Source organism: Orcinus orca, chromosome 7 (assembly GCF_937001465.1).
Source record: "Orcinus orca chromosome 7, mOrcOrc1.1, whole genome shotgun sequence".
Lineage (NCBI taxonomy): Eukaryota > Metazoa > Chordata > Mammalia > Artiodactyla > Delphinidae > Orcinus > Orcinus orca.
Window position 1 is genome coordinate 62,272,137 of NC_064565.1, and position 15,706 is coordinate 62,287,842.

Sequence of the window (15,706 nt, forward strand, 5' to 3'; positions counted from 1 at the left end):
AATATCCCAAGTATGATTTCATTAGAGTAATTAAATTGATTTCTACTTGGCAGACTATCATTCTAAATCTGTTTTAAAATGTTATTAATTTTCATTTATCATGATCTACTTCATTTATTCTGATCTGTTTAGAACAGACTTTTATTGTTTCTTCTGTTTTGTATTTTAGTTGAAAATTTTGTTATAACTTAGTGCCATGATATTTTTAGAAGCCTTATATTTCTGTTCTAAACTTACTTATGACTATTTTTTAAACAGTAATTCATATAAAAGACTAATATCGAGAATATATAAAGAACTGTCAAAACTCAACAGTAAAAAGACAAATGACACGAAGAGACATTTCCCCTAAAAGGATATACAGATGTCACAAAAGCACATGAAATGATGTTCACCGTCATTAGCCATTAGGGAAATGCAAACTAAAACCACAATGAGATACCACTCTACCTCTATCAGAATGGCTAAAAATTTTTTTTTTTTTTTCAGAATGGCTAAAAATTTTTAAATGACATTCCCAAATGCTAGTGAGAATCTGTAGGATGGTACATTGCTAATAAGAATGTACAGTCACTCTGGAAAACAGTTTGGCAGTTAAAAAAAACCTTAATATGCAACTATTATACAGTGTAGCAATTGCAATCTTATGCATTTATCCCAGAGAAATAAAACTTAAATGCACACAAAAACCTGTACATGAATTTTTAGAGCAGCTTTTCCCATGATACCAAAAACTGGAAACAACCTAGCTGTCCTTTAACTTGTGAATGTTTAAACAAACCATAGAATGTCTATAACATGGAATACTAGTCAGCAATAAAAAGGAATGAATTGTTGATACATACAATAACCTGGAATAATCTTTAGGGAATTAAAATTAAAATAATCTTTAGGGAATTAAAGAATAAATCTTTAGGGAATTAAATTAAATTAAATTAAATTAAAATTAAATCTTTAGGGAATTAATCTTTAGGGAATTAAAAAATCTTTAGGGAATTAAATTAAAATTAAATAATCTTTAGGGAATTAAATTAATCTTTAGGGAATAATCTTTAGGAATTAAACTTTAGGGAATTAAACCTGGAATAATCTTTAGGGAATTAAAATTTAGGGAATAATCTTTAGGGAATTAAGTAAAAAAAGCCTAAAGATTGTATATTGTATGATTCCATTTATATGATTTTCTTGAAATGACAGTTATAGAAATGGATAACAGATGGTTGCCTGGGGTTAATGAAAGGGTGGGCGTGGGAGATAAGTGGGTGTGGCTATAAAAGGGCAACACGAGTGATCCTTGTGATATTCTGTACCTTGACAGTATAAATACTAGTATTTTGGTTGTGATATTATGCAAGATGTTACCATTTGGGGAGACGGTGTAAAGGTGCATAGCTCTCTCTTTAATTCTTACAACTACATGTGAATCCATAATTACCTCAAAATAAAAAGTTTAATTTTAAAAAGTAATTTATTTATTTGAGTATGTAATAAATAGATGCACATGGTACGACATTTAGAAGCCTATATTTACATTGAAATAATGATTAAGGATCATAATGTACAGAGATAGATATATTACATTAAATATGACTTTTCTTCTCCCTTCCTCTCTTCTTTGAAAATAGAGGGAGTTCGTAATATTTCTAATCAGCTTTCTATAACAACCAAGATTGATCGGGAACACCCAGACATGAGAAGCTATGCTAAGCAGAAAGGTTGGTGGGATGGTAAAAAGGAGTTTGATTTTGCTGCAACATACTCTTATCTTGACACAGCCAAGATGATGACTTCTCCAGGCAGATACTGTGAAGGCTACAAGCTTCTGAATAAACATAAAGGTAATTTTAAATAATATTAGAATGAAAATGGTATTTCGTGTAAATATAATGTGGGTATAATAAAGTCTGTTTTTTGAAAAAATATTCTAAGTAAGATATAGTTTTATTAAAACTGAAAACGGGGAATTCCCTGGTGGTCCAGTGGTTGGGACTCCATGCTTCCACTACAGGGGGTACGGGTTCGATTCTTGGTCGGCGAACTAGGATCCCACAGGCCGTGCGGCACAGCCAAAGGGAAAAAAAAAGAAAAAAAACCGGAAAACACTGTGATACTGTAAGCTGTTTTTTTTTGCGGTACTCGGGCCTCTCACTGTTGTGGCCTCTCCCGTTGCGGAGCACAGGCTCCGGACGCGCAGGCTCAGCGGCCATGGCTCACGGGCCCAGCCACTCCGCGGCATGTGGGATCTTCCCGGACTGGGGCACGAACCTGCGTCCCCTGCATCGGCAGGCGGACTCTCAACCACTGTGCCACCAGGGAAGCCCCTGTAAGCTGTTTTTTGAGATTAGTGAAGTGCTATATAATTGTGAGACGGTAATAATTCTTTCTGAAAGACAAGTTCAGATTTGCAATCCTCAAACCCTTTTTTCAGTTCTTAGTAATATTTTTAAAGCCAAATTTGGATTACTTTTCTTCTCAGAGTTCATTGGAACATGGAGATGGTTTTCTTTGACTATTGCTGCTGCTTCTTTCATTTATCTTTTGATAGTACCCTTATTGGTTATTTTCTAATTTCAAAAGTTATATCTATAACTTGTCAAGAAGACAAACTGAGCAGATATAAGAATTCTCCCTTTCCACTCTTAAACTCTAGAAATGTTGAATAACATATTTAAACATTAAGGACATATATAGATAGGTTTAAAGACAGGAAGAGGAAATCACTAGCTACCAAAAATGAAGAGAGAACCCATAGTGTCAGCAAAATTTGAGGTCTCTTCTCCATACAGTCCTCCTTCTCTCTGTGTCAAAGGGGAGATTGTGGACCACACATCATCCTTAGAGGCTAGTTTTAACATCCATGAGAATGTAGGTGCCTAGCTGAAAGACCTATTTGGGGAGCAGGAAATGGACTAGTTACTAAGATTAGTACTCTGCTCCATGCCCAGAGTCCCAGCCTGGAATTGAGCTGTCTGCTGTCCCAGGCTCTGGGTCAGTACATTCTCTTGTGAGTGACTGAACTCTGAGCTACATGTATTTTGTAACCTCAGCTAAGGCTACCTGTGCTGTGTTGAGAAACAAAGTGGTTTGGAACCTGTGAAACACAGGTATGCAGAATTCCAGCATACCTGTGTCTCTATGAATATATGACAAATATTCAGATTTTACTCAAATTTCCCATCCAGATGAGAAATCTGCTATAATGAATCTTCATGTAACTGCCATTAAAAACATGGACATTCAGATAAAAGGATGTAGTTTCCACATTTATTACGGATAGTTTCTATTATTATGTCCTCAAGTTCATTGATCTTTTCTTCTGCATTATCTAATATGCTGTTAATCTCAGTAATATTTTCATTTCAGTTATTATATTTTTCATCTCTACATGTTCTAGTTGGTTCTTTTTGTATATCCCTCATTTCTCTATTCATTACCTTCATGTTTTTCTTTAAATCCTTGAGCATATTTAGCAGACAGCTGTTTTATAATAGTTGTTTTAACATCCTTGTCTTCTAACTCCATTATCTCTGTAATTTCTGAGTCTGTTTCTGTTGATTTGATTTTCTTCTGGTTTTGGGTCACATTTTCCTGCTTATTTGTATGTTTAATAATTTTTGATTAGATGATGGACATTGCAGATTTTAATTGTTGAGTTCTGGATTTTGTTTTATTCCTTTAATGAGTGTTGGACTTTGTTTTTTTTCTTTTTTTTTTTGGACTTTGTTTTATCAGTTAATTTCATTATTTAGGGAACAGTTTCATCTCTTTTAGGCCTATTAGCTTTTCAAGGGTAGCTCTAGAGTAGCTATTATACCAGGGCTAGTTTAGTCCCACTAAAGGCAGTGATCCTTCTGGGATCTCTGCTGAATGCCTTGTGTATTAAATGAGATCTTCTTACTCCAGCTAGTGGGAACTCAAAAGGTTCCCAGCCCTGTGTTAGCTTTATGGATTTTTTAAAAACTCATAGTTTCCAATAATTGCTCTTTCCTTATAATTTGTTCTTTGTTTGGTCTTGTGGAGTTTCACCCTATGTGTGTGTGCAAATTGGTATTCAGCCAGAGGCTCAATGGACCCTCTGCACAGGTTGCTAGAAAGTTTTTGAGAGGTAGCTTATTCCTCTTTGGTGCTCTGCTTTGCAAATTCTACCACCCTGACCTCCCTGAACTTCCACCTCTGTTTCTTCAACTTAGAGTGATCTTTGGGCTATGTCTGGGTCCCCCTCCCTGCACTGTTGTCTGAAAATTGCCTCCAACAACACTGAGCTCCTGGAGTCAACACAATGGTAGGGCTTACCTTATTTGTTTCCTTTCTCTCAGGGATCATAATCCTACATTACCTGTTGTCCAATATCCAAAAACAGTTTTATATACTTTGTCCAGTTTTCTGTTTGTCTACAGTAGGAGAGTAATTCTAGACCCTACTGTTCCTTCATGGTTGGAAGCAGAAGTTCTATTTACATTATACTGAGTGTTTTTTGCAGTATAGAAGAGAAATGCAATTCATATCCAGTAAGATATGTTATTATTTTTAACTGCACACAAGCACAATTATTGGGCATTCATTGAGAGTTAAATAAATAGATGATCAGTGTTTACACACTTCCCATTATGCAGAAGTTCTTGGTTGATTGTTACATAGGTTTTACAAGTATTTAGTAATATTTGGGGAAATTGATTGAGTTTTTAAATATGGGCTAGGAATACATTATTATTTCTTCCATTTAAAATAAGGGGTTGTAGGCTCTTGCTATTCAGTGTTTATAACAGTTTAGATTCAGGTAAGGAGGCTGTATGTATTTTATTAACCACCCATATGGAAGCCTTCATTATCCATGGTCTGCCAGGACTCTCCCAGAAATTCCCTTTGAAGATGATTTCACAGGAAAAAAATTATAAACACATGAGCAAATACAGTACTAAAAGCGAAACAATTCATAGACCCAACAAATACGGGAAATTCACACCCAAGAACAAATTAGCTGATTTAAAGTTAGCTAATGATTAAAACTATCAAAGGTATTTGTTAATATTAAGGAATTATTATTTTAAAATTCAGATGTGGTCATTGTATTTTAGCTATATTTATAAAAAAAATTCCTTTTGTATAGATAAGTACTGAAATATCATGGATGAGATGATGTGACTGGTATTTTCTTCAAAATAATTTGATGGGAGGGATTTGATAACTGTTGAAACAGTAATGAATATTTGAGGATTCATTATATAATTTTTCTGAAGTTTTATATATTTGAAATTTTTTGTAATAAAAAGTTAAAAAAATAAAATTAAAATGTTCAAAGATATAAAGGAAGGAATGAAATCCATAAAGAAAGAGTAGGAGATTATGAAAAATAAACAGACAAATTTGCAAATTCTAAAATGTGCAGAAATTCTAAAAATGAAAATTACAGTCACTGAAACAAAACCAAAATTGAACGTTGTAACAAATGTTCAAAGTTAAGCATTTGGAAAATGCAGGTAAACAAAGAGGAACAAAAATTACTCATAATAAGTACTCAGCACTCACTTAACATTTAAATATTTTTAATTGCAAAAGTAAAATGTATCATTGCTAGCAGATATTCTTTGTAGCCATATTTCCCTGTATACATATACAGCTTATTTTTTAAAATAAAAATAGGTCAATACTGAATATATTCTACTTTAATCCACTTTTTAGTTGATGTTATATTTGGAATATCATTCCACATCTTTAGTTATCATTCATTTGAAATGTTTTAAAATTTCCCTCGTGATTTCTGACTTGTGGATTATTTAGAAGTGTGTTAATGAATTTCCAAATATTTGGGCATTTCCTAGATATCTTATTGTTGTTGATTTCTAATTTAATTCCACTGAACTCAGAGAACATACTCTATATGACTTCAGTCCTTTAAAATTTACTGAGACTTATTTTATGGCCTGGCATATGATCTATTTTGGTGTACAAAATATGTGCCTTGCACTTGTTAGGTATAGAGTTTTATAAATATCAATTAGGTCAATTAGGTCAAGATGGTTACTGTGATCATGTACATCTTTAATGATTTTTTTTTCTTGTTGTATATATTACTAAGAGAGGAGTGTGAAAATCTCCAATTATGTTTATGGAATTGTCTGTTTCTCCCTTTAATTCTGTCAGTTTTTGCTTAATATATATTAAACGTCTGTTATTAGGTACATACACATTTATAATTGTTTTGTCTTTCTGGTGAATTGGCTCTTTTCTTTTTTTTTTTTTTTTTTTTGCGGTACGCAGGCCTCTCACTGTTGTGGCCTCTCCCGTTGCGGAGCACAGGCTCCGGACGTGCAGGCTCAGCGGCCGTGGCTCACGGGCCTATTCGGATCCGTGACATGTGGGATCTTCCCGGACCGGGGCACGAACCCGCGTCCCCTGCATCGGCAGGCGGACTCTCAACCACTGCACCACCAGGGACTCCCAGGCCCTTTTCTTCATGAAACATTATTTCTCACTGTTAATACTGTTTGTCTTGAAGTCAACTTTAGCCCAGTTTTCTGTTTACTGTTTTTTTGTTTTGTTTTGTTTTGTTTTGTTTTGTTTGGTGGTACGCGGGCCTCTCACTGTTGTGGCCTCTCCCGTTGCGGAGCACAGGCTCCAGACGCGCAGGCTCAGCAGCCATGGCTCACGGGCCCAGCCGCTCCGTGGCATGTGGGGCCTTCCCGGACCAGGGCACAAACCCGTGTCCCATGCATCGGCAGGTGGACTCTCAACCACTGCGCCAACAGGGAAGCCCCTGTTTACTGTTTATATGACATATACTCACCTATCCATTTGCTTTCAAACTATCTGTATCTTTATATTTAAAGCACATTTCTTGTAAAAAAAAAATACGGTTTAATCTTTTTTTTTAAACCATTCTGATAAGTTTTGCCTTTTAATTAGAAACTATAGTTCATTAACATTTAATGTAGGCTGGTTCAGGTTCCAGATAAGATGCTGTAAGTAAACTCTATTCTATCTCTTTTTCTGAATATAACCAAAAGCCTAGAAATATTGTATGGAACAGTTATCTGAGGACCTTTAAATGTAAAAAGGAACAGGCAATAGGAGAAAGAAACCAGAACCCGAAGTATGAATTCATCCAGCAGTGAGTTTCATGGTTTTTTTCCTTCCATATCACCTGGCCTGGTTTCAAACAGTATGATTGCTGGAACTATGCACTGGGTGTGGACAGAAAGTGGGCCCAAAATCTCATAACATAATGTTATAATCTAAATGATACAATCCAAAATTACCCAATATATGAAAACCAGGAAAATCTCAACAACTTGGAAGGGAAAAGACAATAGATACCAACCACAAGATGATCTAGATGTTGGGATTATCAAATGAAGACTTTATTCAGTTATTTTTTTGATTGAAGTATAGTTGATTTACAATGTTGTGTTAATTTCTGCTGTACAGCAAAGTGATTCAGTTAAACCTATATATATATCAATATATATATATTCTTTTTAATATTCTTTTCCATTATGGGTTATCATAGGATATTGAATATAGTTCTCTGTGCTATATAGTAGGACCTAGTTGTTTATCCATTCTATGTTTAATAGCTTACATCTGCTAACCCCAACCTGCTATTCCATCTCTCCCCCAACCTTCTCCCCCTTGACAACCACAAGTCTGTTCTCTATGTCCATGAGTCTGTTTCTGTTTTGTAGATAGGTTCATTTGTGCCATTCAAATGAAGACTTTAAAGCAGCTATTTTAAGTGTGAACACTCCCAATATGAATGAGAAAGTAGAGCATCTCAGCAGAGAAGTAGAAGCTATAAAAATGAACTGAATGGAAATTTTATAATTGAAAAACACAGTAACCAAAGTAAAAAATTCCTCTGATGGGCTCAATAGCAGAATGGATATGACAGAGGAAAGTGTCAGTGAATTTGAAGATAGATCAGTAGAAATTATCTAATATGAACACAGAGAGAAAAAAAATTGAAACAAAGAAACAGAACAGAGCCCTAGGGACTGTGGGATAATATCTAAACATCTAGAGTCATTAGAGTCTCAGAAGGAGAGAAGAGTGTGATGCAGAAAAGTTTTTAAATAAATAATGGTTGAAAACTTCTCAAAATGGCAAAAGACTTAAATTTACAGATTCAGGAAAGTTAGCAAACCTCAAACAAGATAAATGAAAAGAAATCCATGCCTAAATGCACAAACTGCTGAAAACCAAAGACAAAAAGCCTTAAAAGCAGCTAAAGAAAAGTAACACATTATATATAGGTAAAAAATGATTCCTGTGTGTTTTTCATTATAAGCCATAGATGCCTAAAGGCAGTGAAACAACATTTTTAAAGCTCTGAAAGAAAAGAATTCTGTATCTAGACAAAATATTCTTCAGGAATGAAGGTGAAATAAAAACATCCTGACATGTGGGAGAACTAAGAGACTTTGTTGCCAGTATTCCTGCTATAAAAGAAATGCTAAAGGAATTTTTTTAGATAGAAGGGAAGTGATAGCACAGCGAAACATGGAACTTCAGAGATGAAGAAAGAGCCACAGAAATGGTAAATATTGGGGTAAATATAATACCATGTTTCTCCTCTTAAGACCTTAATAATAATGTCTAACAGTTATAAGCCAAAATTACATTTCCTATAATACACATGATAATCACAGTATAAAGAGGGGAGTACATATGGTGTTAAGGTTTGTACATTGTACTTAAAGCTGTAAAATATTGATTCTAGTAAACAGATAATTGAATTTTGTTTTTATAGCCTTAGAGCAACTATTTAAAAAGCTATGTAATAAGATACAGTAAAAAAAACCCCAACACATGAATTAAAATGGAATACTAAGAAAATATTCAAAAAGAAGGCAGGAAAGGGGAAATGGAAGAATAAGAATAGAAGCATCGAACATAAAACAATATAATGTAGATCTAAAGTTCAACATATCTGTAATTACATTAATTGTTAAGTGGTCTAAACATACCAATTAAAAGATGAAGTGTGTCAGACTGAAGTAAAAAAAACAAACCATGACTCAGCTATATGCTGTGTATGAGTGACTCACTTTAAGTATGCGAAGAGTAAAAGAATGGGAGAAGTTATAGCATGTAAACACTGATCAAAAGACAGCTGGGTTGGCTATATAAATATTAGATGAAGTAGACTTTCGAGCAAGGTACATTACCAGGGAGAGACATATCACATAATCAAAAAAGGGTCATTTCAGGGTTATTATTTTCTCCATGGTAAATGTATATGAACCTAACAACAAATCTTCAAAATATATGAAGTAAGAACTAACAGAACTGAAAGGAGAAGTAGACAGTTCCACAATTATAGGTGGAGAATGCAATGCTTCTCTCTCAGTAATGGGAAGAACCAGTGGACAGAAAATCAGCAAGGATATGAAAGAATTGAACAGTATATCAACCACTGGATCTAACTGATGTTTATAGAATTCTCCACCCAACACAGTGGAATGCACATTCTTTTCAAGTGCACATGGAACATACACTAAGTTGACCATATCCTGGATCATAAAACAAATCTTAAAAAGAGACATAACGAAGTCCAGTCTTTGACAATAATAAAATTATGTTTGAAATCAGTTACATAAGGATATCTGGAAAATCCCTAATACTTGGAAATCACACAACACACTTTATTATTTTTTTATTTTTATTTTTTGCGGTACGCGGGCCTCTCACTGCCGTGGCCTCTCCCACCGCCGAGCACAGGCTCTGGACGCGCAGGCTCAGCGGCCATGGTCCACGGGCCCAGCCGCTCCGCGGCACGTGGGATCCTCCCGGACCGGGGCATGAACCCGCGTCCACTGCATCGGCAGGCGGACTCTCAACCACTGCGCCACCAGGGAAGCCCACACTTTATTTTTTTTTAATTAATTTATTTTTTTTGGATGCATTGGGTCTTCGTTGCTGCGCACGGGCTTTCTCTGGTTGCGGCGAGCGGGGTCTACTCTTGGTTGCGGTGCACGGGCTTCTCATTGAGGTGGCTTCTCTTGTTGTGGAGCACGGGCTCTAGGCGCGCGGGCTTCAGTAGTTGTGGCTCGCAGGCTCTAGAGCACAGGCTCAGTAGTTGTGGCGCACAGGCTTAGTTGCTCCGCGGCATGTGGGATCTTCCCAGACCAGGGCTCGAACCCGTGTCCCCTGCATTGGCAGGCAGATTCTTAACCACTGCACCACCAGGGAAGTCCACACAACACACTTTAAATGTATGGGTCAAAAAAGAAGTCTCCAGGGAAATTAGAAAATATTTTGAGTGGAATGAAATGAAAATCAATATACCAAAATTTATAGCATGCAGCAAAAGTAGTGTTTACAGGAAAATTTAAAGCATTAAGTGCTTATATTAGAGAATAAGAAAGGTCTCAAATCAACAATGTAAACTTTCACCTTAATAAACTAAAGAAAAAAAAATCCCAAGGAAAGAGAAGAAAGAAATAATAAAGTGCAGAAATCAATAAAATTGAAAACAACAAAACAGTGGAGAAAATGGATCAAACTAAAAGCTGGTTCTTTGAAAAGATTAATAAAATGAAACACTCAGCTCCACAAAGAAAAAAAAAAAAGGAAGAAAACACAAAACACAAAACCTTTACATGTCAGGAAAACAGATATTATTATAGACCCCATAGACATTAGGAGGATAATAGGGAAACGCTATAAACAGCTCTAAGTGTGTTCAGTAACTTAGAGGAAATGAACCAATTCCTTGAAAGCCACCAATCACCAAAACTCACCTAGGAAGAAATATCAATAACTTCTGATTTAGCAATTGAATTGGTTGTGTTCTGTCTGCAAAGTCTGTCTCCTGGTCAGCAGCTCAAATTCCAGTTTCGTTCTTTTATCTTTAGCTGAGCTGCTATCATTCTCCCCCACATATGCTGATTCATGAAACAGATGGAGATTTGGGCAGAGTTTTTTTTTTTTTTACAAAGAATTTGGGGGTTCCTCTCTATAACTCTCTCCTTTCTGCGATTCTCCCTTCACCTTCTAGTACCGGTAGTTGGCCTCTGGTTCTTCAGGCCAGAAAGACCAAGGTTTTCTATAACTACCTGCGCCACATTGCACAGCATTGACCGTGGCCTTCCCTCAGGCTAAAGCCGTAACAAAAATGGGAAATTTATTCTGTGCTTCATCCCATCTTCCAAGTGTCACCTCTCCTCCAGAATTTTCCTGCTTTTGCTCACAGTAAAGAGCCTTAGTGTATTTTGTCCCAAGTTTATAGTTATCTGAGGGAGGGTTAGTATGATGGAAGCTTACTCAGCCTAAATGAAAGCAGAACTCCTTCCCATGTCATTTAATATTCTATGACATTCTTTTACTTATAAAAATAAATATATTCACATGATTCAAAATTCAGAGGTATACAAGAGTATACAGTGAAGCCTCTCCCTTCTAACATGCCCCTGTTCAGTCCTTTTTCCTACAGGCATTTCCTTGTATATGCCTTCAGAGATGATGTATGCTTAATGAAACAAATATGTATAGATATTCTTCTCCTTTTTACAGAAATGGTAGCATGCCATACACACTCTTCTGCACATAAGTTTTCTCTAGTTACCAATATATAATGTAGATCATTCTATTTTAATATATATAGAACTTTCTCATTTTTAACAGATGCATGGTATTCTATTATTTTGGTATATTATTTATTTCCATGTGGTTGTATTTTATCATTATATAGTAAAGATTGTATGAATCATACTTTAATTAACAAATTCTCTGTTATTTAATTTGTTTTTAGTTTTCTACCACTTAAAATTATACAATATGCTTATAGCTTCTTTATTTTCACATCCATGTTTATTTTCCTAGAATAATTTCCTACAAGTAGAATGTGGGGTCAAAGCATGTGCATGTTTTAAGGCTTTTGAAACTCATTGCCAAAATGACCACCAGAAAAGTTGCATCAATTTAAATTTCCACCAGTAATATCTGAGTGCCCATTTTCTAATATATTTACCAATATAGGATATTGTTTTTATGTCATCTTGTTAAATTTTTAGGCAAAATTGGCATGTTATTACTTTAAAATATATTTCTCCTATTAGTGAGGTTAACCATATTCTTATGTTAATTTATAATTTTTAAATAACTTTCCTGTTCTTAATATATCTTTTCCCCATTTTTATATTTGGTTACTACTAACTCTTAAAAAATTACTAGTAATGTACCTTTGTCTATTCGCCTCCAAATAATTCCAGAAAAATAACTTTTATTTAGAAGATTATTGGGTGGCAGATAAATGCTAAAAGGGTCTTTCCACTAATAAAAATCTGTGACTGATTTATCTTCCTTCACTTGAAGGATAAAATGGTTCTATAAATCAATCAGAAAGCAACTACTCAGAGATAGATAAGACAGTGATTGATACTTGCTTCTCAGGTATTCATTAAACAAATTAATTATATGTATAGCAGAAAAAAGTTTGTGACAGAATGTTTTTAGAATGCCATAACATCATTGTTTTCAAAGTATTTAATATCTTATATTTTAATTTCCAGAAGAATGTCATCATTTGAAAAGTTTCCTATAAAGTTTCTTAATATTAGTTTGCCATTTTATAAGTAGGTTATTTAAACTATCTTTTTTCATATAGATACATATGTAGAAAATGCTAAAATATGTTATTCTAAGGATTTTGATTTTAGGCTTACTGTTGTTGTAAAAGTAGAGACAGAGTACTGGTTGCAGCAACACCTACTCCTATTTATTAAAAAAGTGTATCAAAGGCTAGACACTGTGCTAAGTGATTACATTATTTTCTTTAAGCAACCACGTGAAGTAGGTATTATCTTCATTTTACAAAAGAGGAAGTTGTGTTTGTGCTCTTCATTTGTCTCCTGTATGAAATTGAAAAAAAATGGACTCTCATTTGTCCTTATATTCCTCTCAGCACCTAGTTCAGTGTCTTGCACTAGTGTGTGTGTGCTTAATAAGTTTCTTTTTTTTGTTAAATTAACAAAGGATTATTAGTTGAATTGAATTAAATTGTAATTTGCAGGTAGTTTAACAAAGATCATTGTTGTATCCTTTTTTTCTGGCAATAAACCTAAAGGCTTAAGACATAAAATTAGCAGGTATTCTTAAAAAATGAAGAATAACAACACATAATTAAGGCGGAGAGGAAAATGTCAAGAATCATAAGGTTTAGGGTGATCGAACGAAAGGAAGAAAAAATAGGTAGAAATAATTATAAATTAATTAGCCACTGTATCATAATAATTAATTCTGTTATATTTAACTACAAAATAACTGAATTATAGATTTGAAATGCATAAAATATTATAGTAATAGATGCATCTGACATGAAACTTATTTTTCCTCTAAGTATGAAGTATAGTTCATCCCACTTTCTGTGCTTTGCCAAAAGAATAAATGTCTTTCCAGTACTTTTATAGAAAATTGTCTACTAGTACATTATGGCTAATTCTTCCTATGAGTCTTCTAGATGGAAGAGCCTACCTCTGTTCTTTACAACTATTCCTACCTGATAGCTATTAACTGTGCTGCATGTATATCCAAATTGTATCTATATTCACTCTTGTATTTTAAATAACTAGTTTAAATTGCAGTGAAATTGTACCCTGTGTTTTGCATTCATTGTAGTGAACCCTGCCATTGCAGTCTCAGTACTTATTCAGTGCTTACAAGTGGATTACATATAGTTATCCTACTCAAGTGATCATGTAAATCCTTCTTTCATTTTGAGAATTGTAGGTTTTGACTACAGAAAACATTTCCATAATACCTGTGTTACTGCAGTGTTATGGTTCTGACACTGTTTTTGTTAAAACTTGCCATTTACAGGAATTTATATTTGAATCATTCTAAAATCTCACTAGGTGCAGCAGCTATGTGTGTGATAGATGTGGATGGCTTTTGCTTTATTGTTTAGTTTTAATATTAAGGGTTGTTTTCAGGTGTATCCTTTCTTTTTCTTCCTGCATTTTTTCAAAACTAACAAAGATATTGCTCCTGTAACAAGTTATCTATACATTATTTTTCTTGAATTTGAAGTTATAGCTATATTATGTAGAAAGTGAAAATTTGCTATTAACATAAAACGGAAGTTTGCGTGATTAACTGAGGGTGGAACATTAGACTGTTTTATATGGAAATCAATTTTATTTTAATTTGAAATGTCACAAAAATCACAATTTGGGTGCAGACTTGATGTAAGCTTTTGTTCTTTTAATTATTCCCATATATCATGGGGATGGGGGGAAATTCTTCCTCTTCATGCTTTCTTTGTCTTTGTGAGTAATTTCATTTTTTATTCCTTTGCTGTCATTGTAGTGGGGTTTAGGGAGAGAGGAAAAACATACCTGTGGTCAACCAACTATGTTAAATGAGAGTTATTTGTTTCTTTAGAACTAATTTTAATGAAGTAATTAAACATTTCCATACAAAGTATCTGAAAATATCTTATCCGCTGACAGGAACTATATGTTTTGTGTTATTTTTTTAAACTGTACTTGTTACAGTATGGGTCTACCACATTCATTACTGTTATTCAGAAATTGATACTACTTGAGGGTAAAAAGAGACTGATGTATTTAATAAATGGGAGGCATAAAATTGGAGTGGTTAAAAGCACAAAGCTGGACATTTGCTTCTGGTTAACAGGGAGTAGCTAGTACGAGACTAACCTCTCCCCAAGAATAACTAAAAGCTGGGAAAATAAAACCCACTGTTTGAAGGCATGGTGAACACCCAAAACAGTTAGGATATGAGGGGCCTAGGTCCAGGAGATTGGGAAAAGACTATGTGCACTCTGAGAAGAGTCTGACCTTCTATGTCACAATTTCTCCTTAAAGCAGTTGCTGACTTCTAAGCCGTGCATATGTAGGATGAGACTCTGTAGGATGAGTAGTTACCAAGAGCTTAAAACATTAAGTAGAGATTTTGGCAGTCTCACAAGACCTTAGGGACAAAAATTGGATTTGATGAACAACCAAGAAGAAGGGGCCTGGGAAATACCCCAGGCTTTCAGTTAAAACCCCAGAAAGGCTACACTTTAGGAATAAGAACAAACAGAATAGACCAGTCTCAGCTGGATCAATAGGTAATCTACCTATATTCCATCTGTTTGCCAGAAGAAAATTAAATACTCTGTGGAGGAAAATATCATGCAGTGCCTCTACAGATTTTAATCTATAGTGTCCAACATTCAATAAAAAATTATCAGACATGCCAAGAAATAGGACCAAGTGATTGAAAATCAAGAGAAAGCAGACAGTAGAAACTGACCCACTGGTTATCCCCAAATTAGTTTTATCAGATATAGACTTTAAAAGTAATATGTTTTATATGTTCAAGAAAATTAGACAAAAAGATGGAGAATTTCATCAGAGAACTGAAATCTATAAAAGAGAACCAAATGGAAATAATAGAACTGTAAATTTCTAATAACTGAAATTAAGAATTCAATAGATTAGGGGCTTCCCTGGTGGCGCAGTGGTTGAGAGTCTGCCTGCCAATGCAGGGGACGTGGGTTCGTGCCCCGGTCTGGGAAGATCCCACATGCCGCAGAGCGGCTAGGCCTGTGAGCCATGGCTGCTGAGCCTGCGCGTCCGGAGCCTGTGCTCTGCAACGGGAGAGGCCACAACAGTGAGAGGCCCGCGTACTGCAAAAAAAAAAAAAAGAATTCAATAGATTAGTTTAACAACAGATTAGACATAGCAGAAGAAAAAAATTA

The 15,706-nt window shown here is 34.8% G+C and overlaps 1 protein-coding gene across 2 annotated transcripts in view; it reads left to right on the forward strand.

Moving 5' to 3' along the window:
• Positions 1–15,706, forward strand: part of SCRN3 (secernin 3) — a 36,752-nt gene that overhangs the window by 6,451 nt on the left and 14,595 nt on the right. For both annotated transcript variants that reach the window (XM_004267328.3, XM_033423595.2), the window contains one exon: positions 1,626–1,838. In XM_004267328.3, coding sequence (XP_004267376.1) covers positions 1,626–1,838 — 213 coding nt within the window. The remainder of the gene's footprint in view (positions 1–1,625; positions 1,839–15,706) is intronic.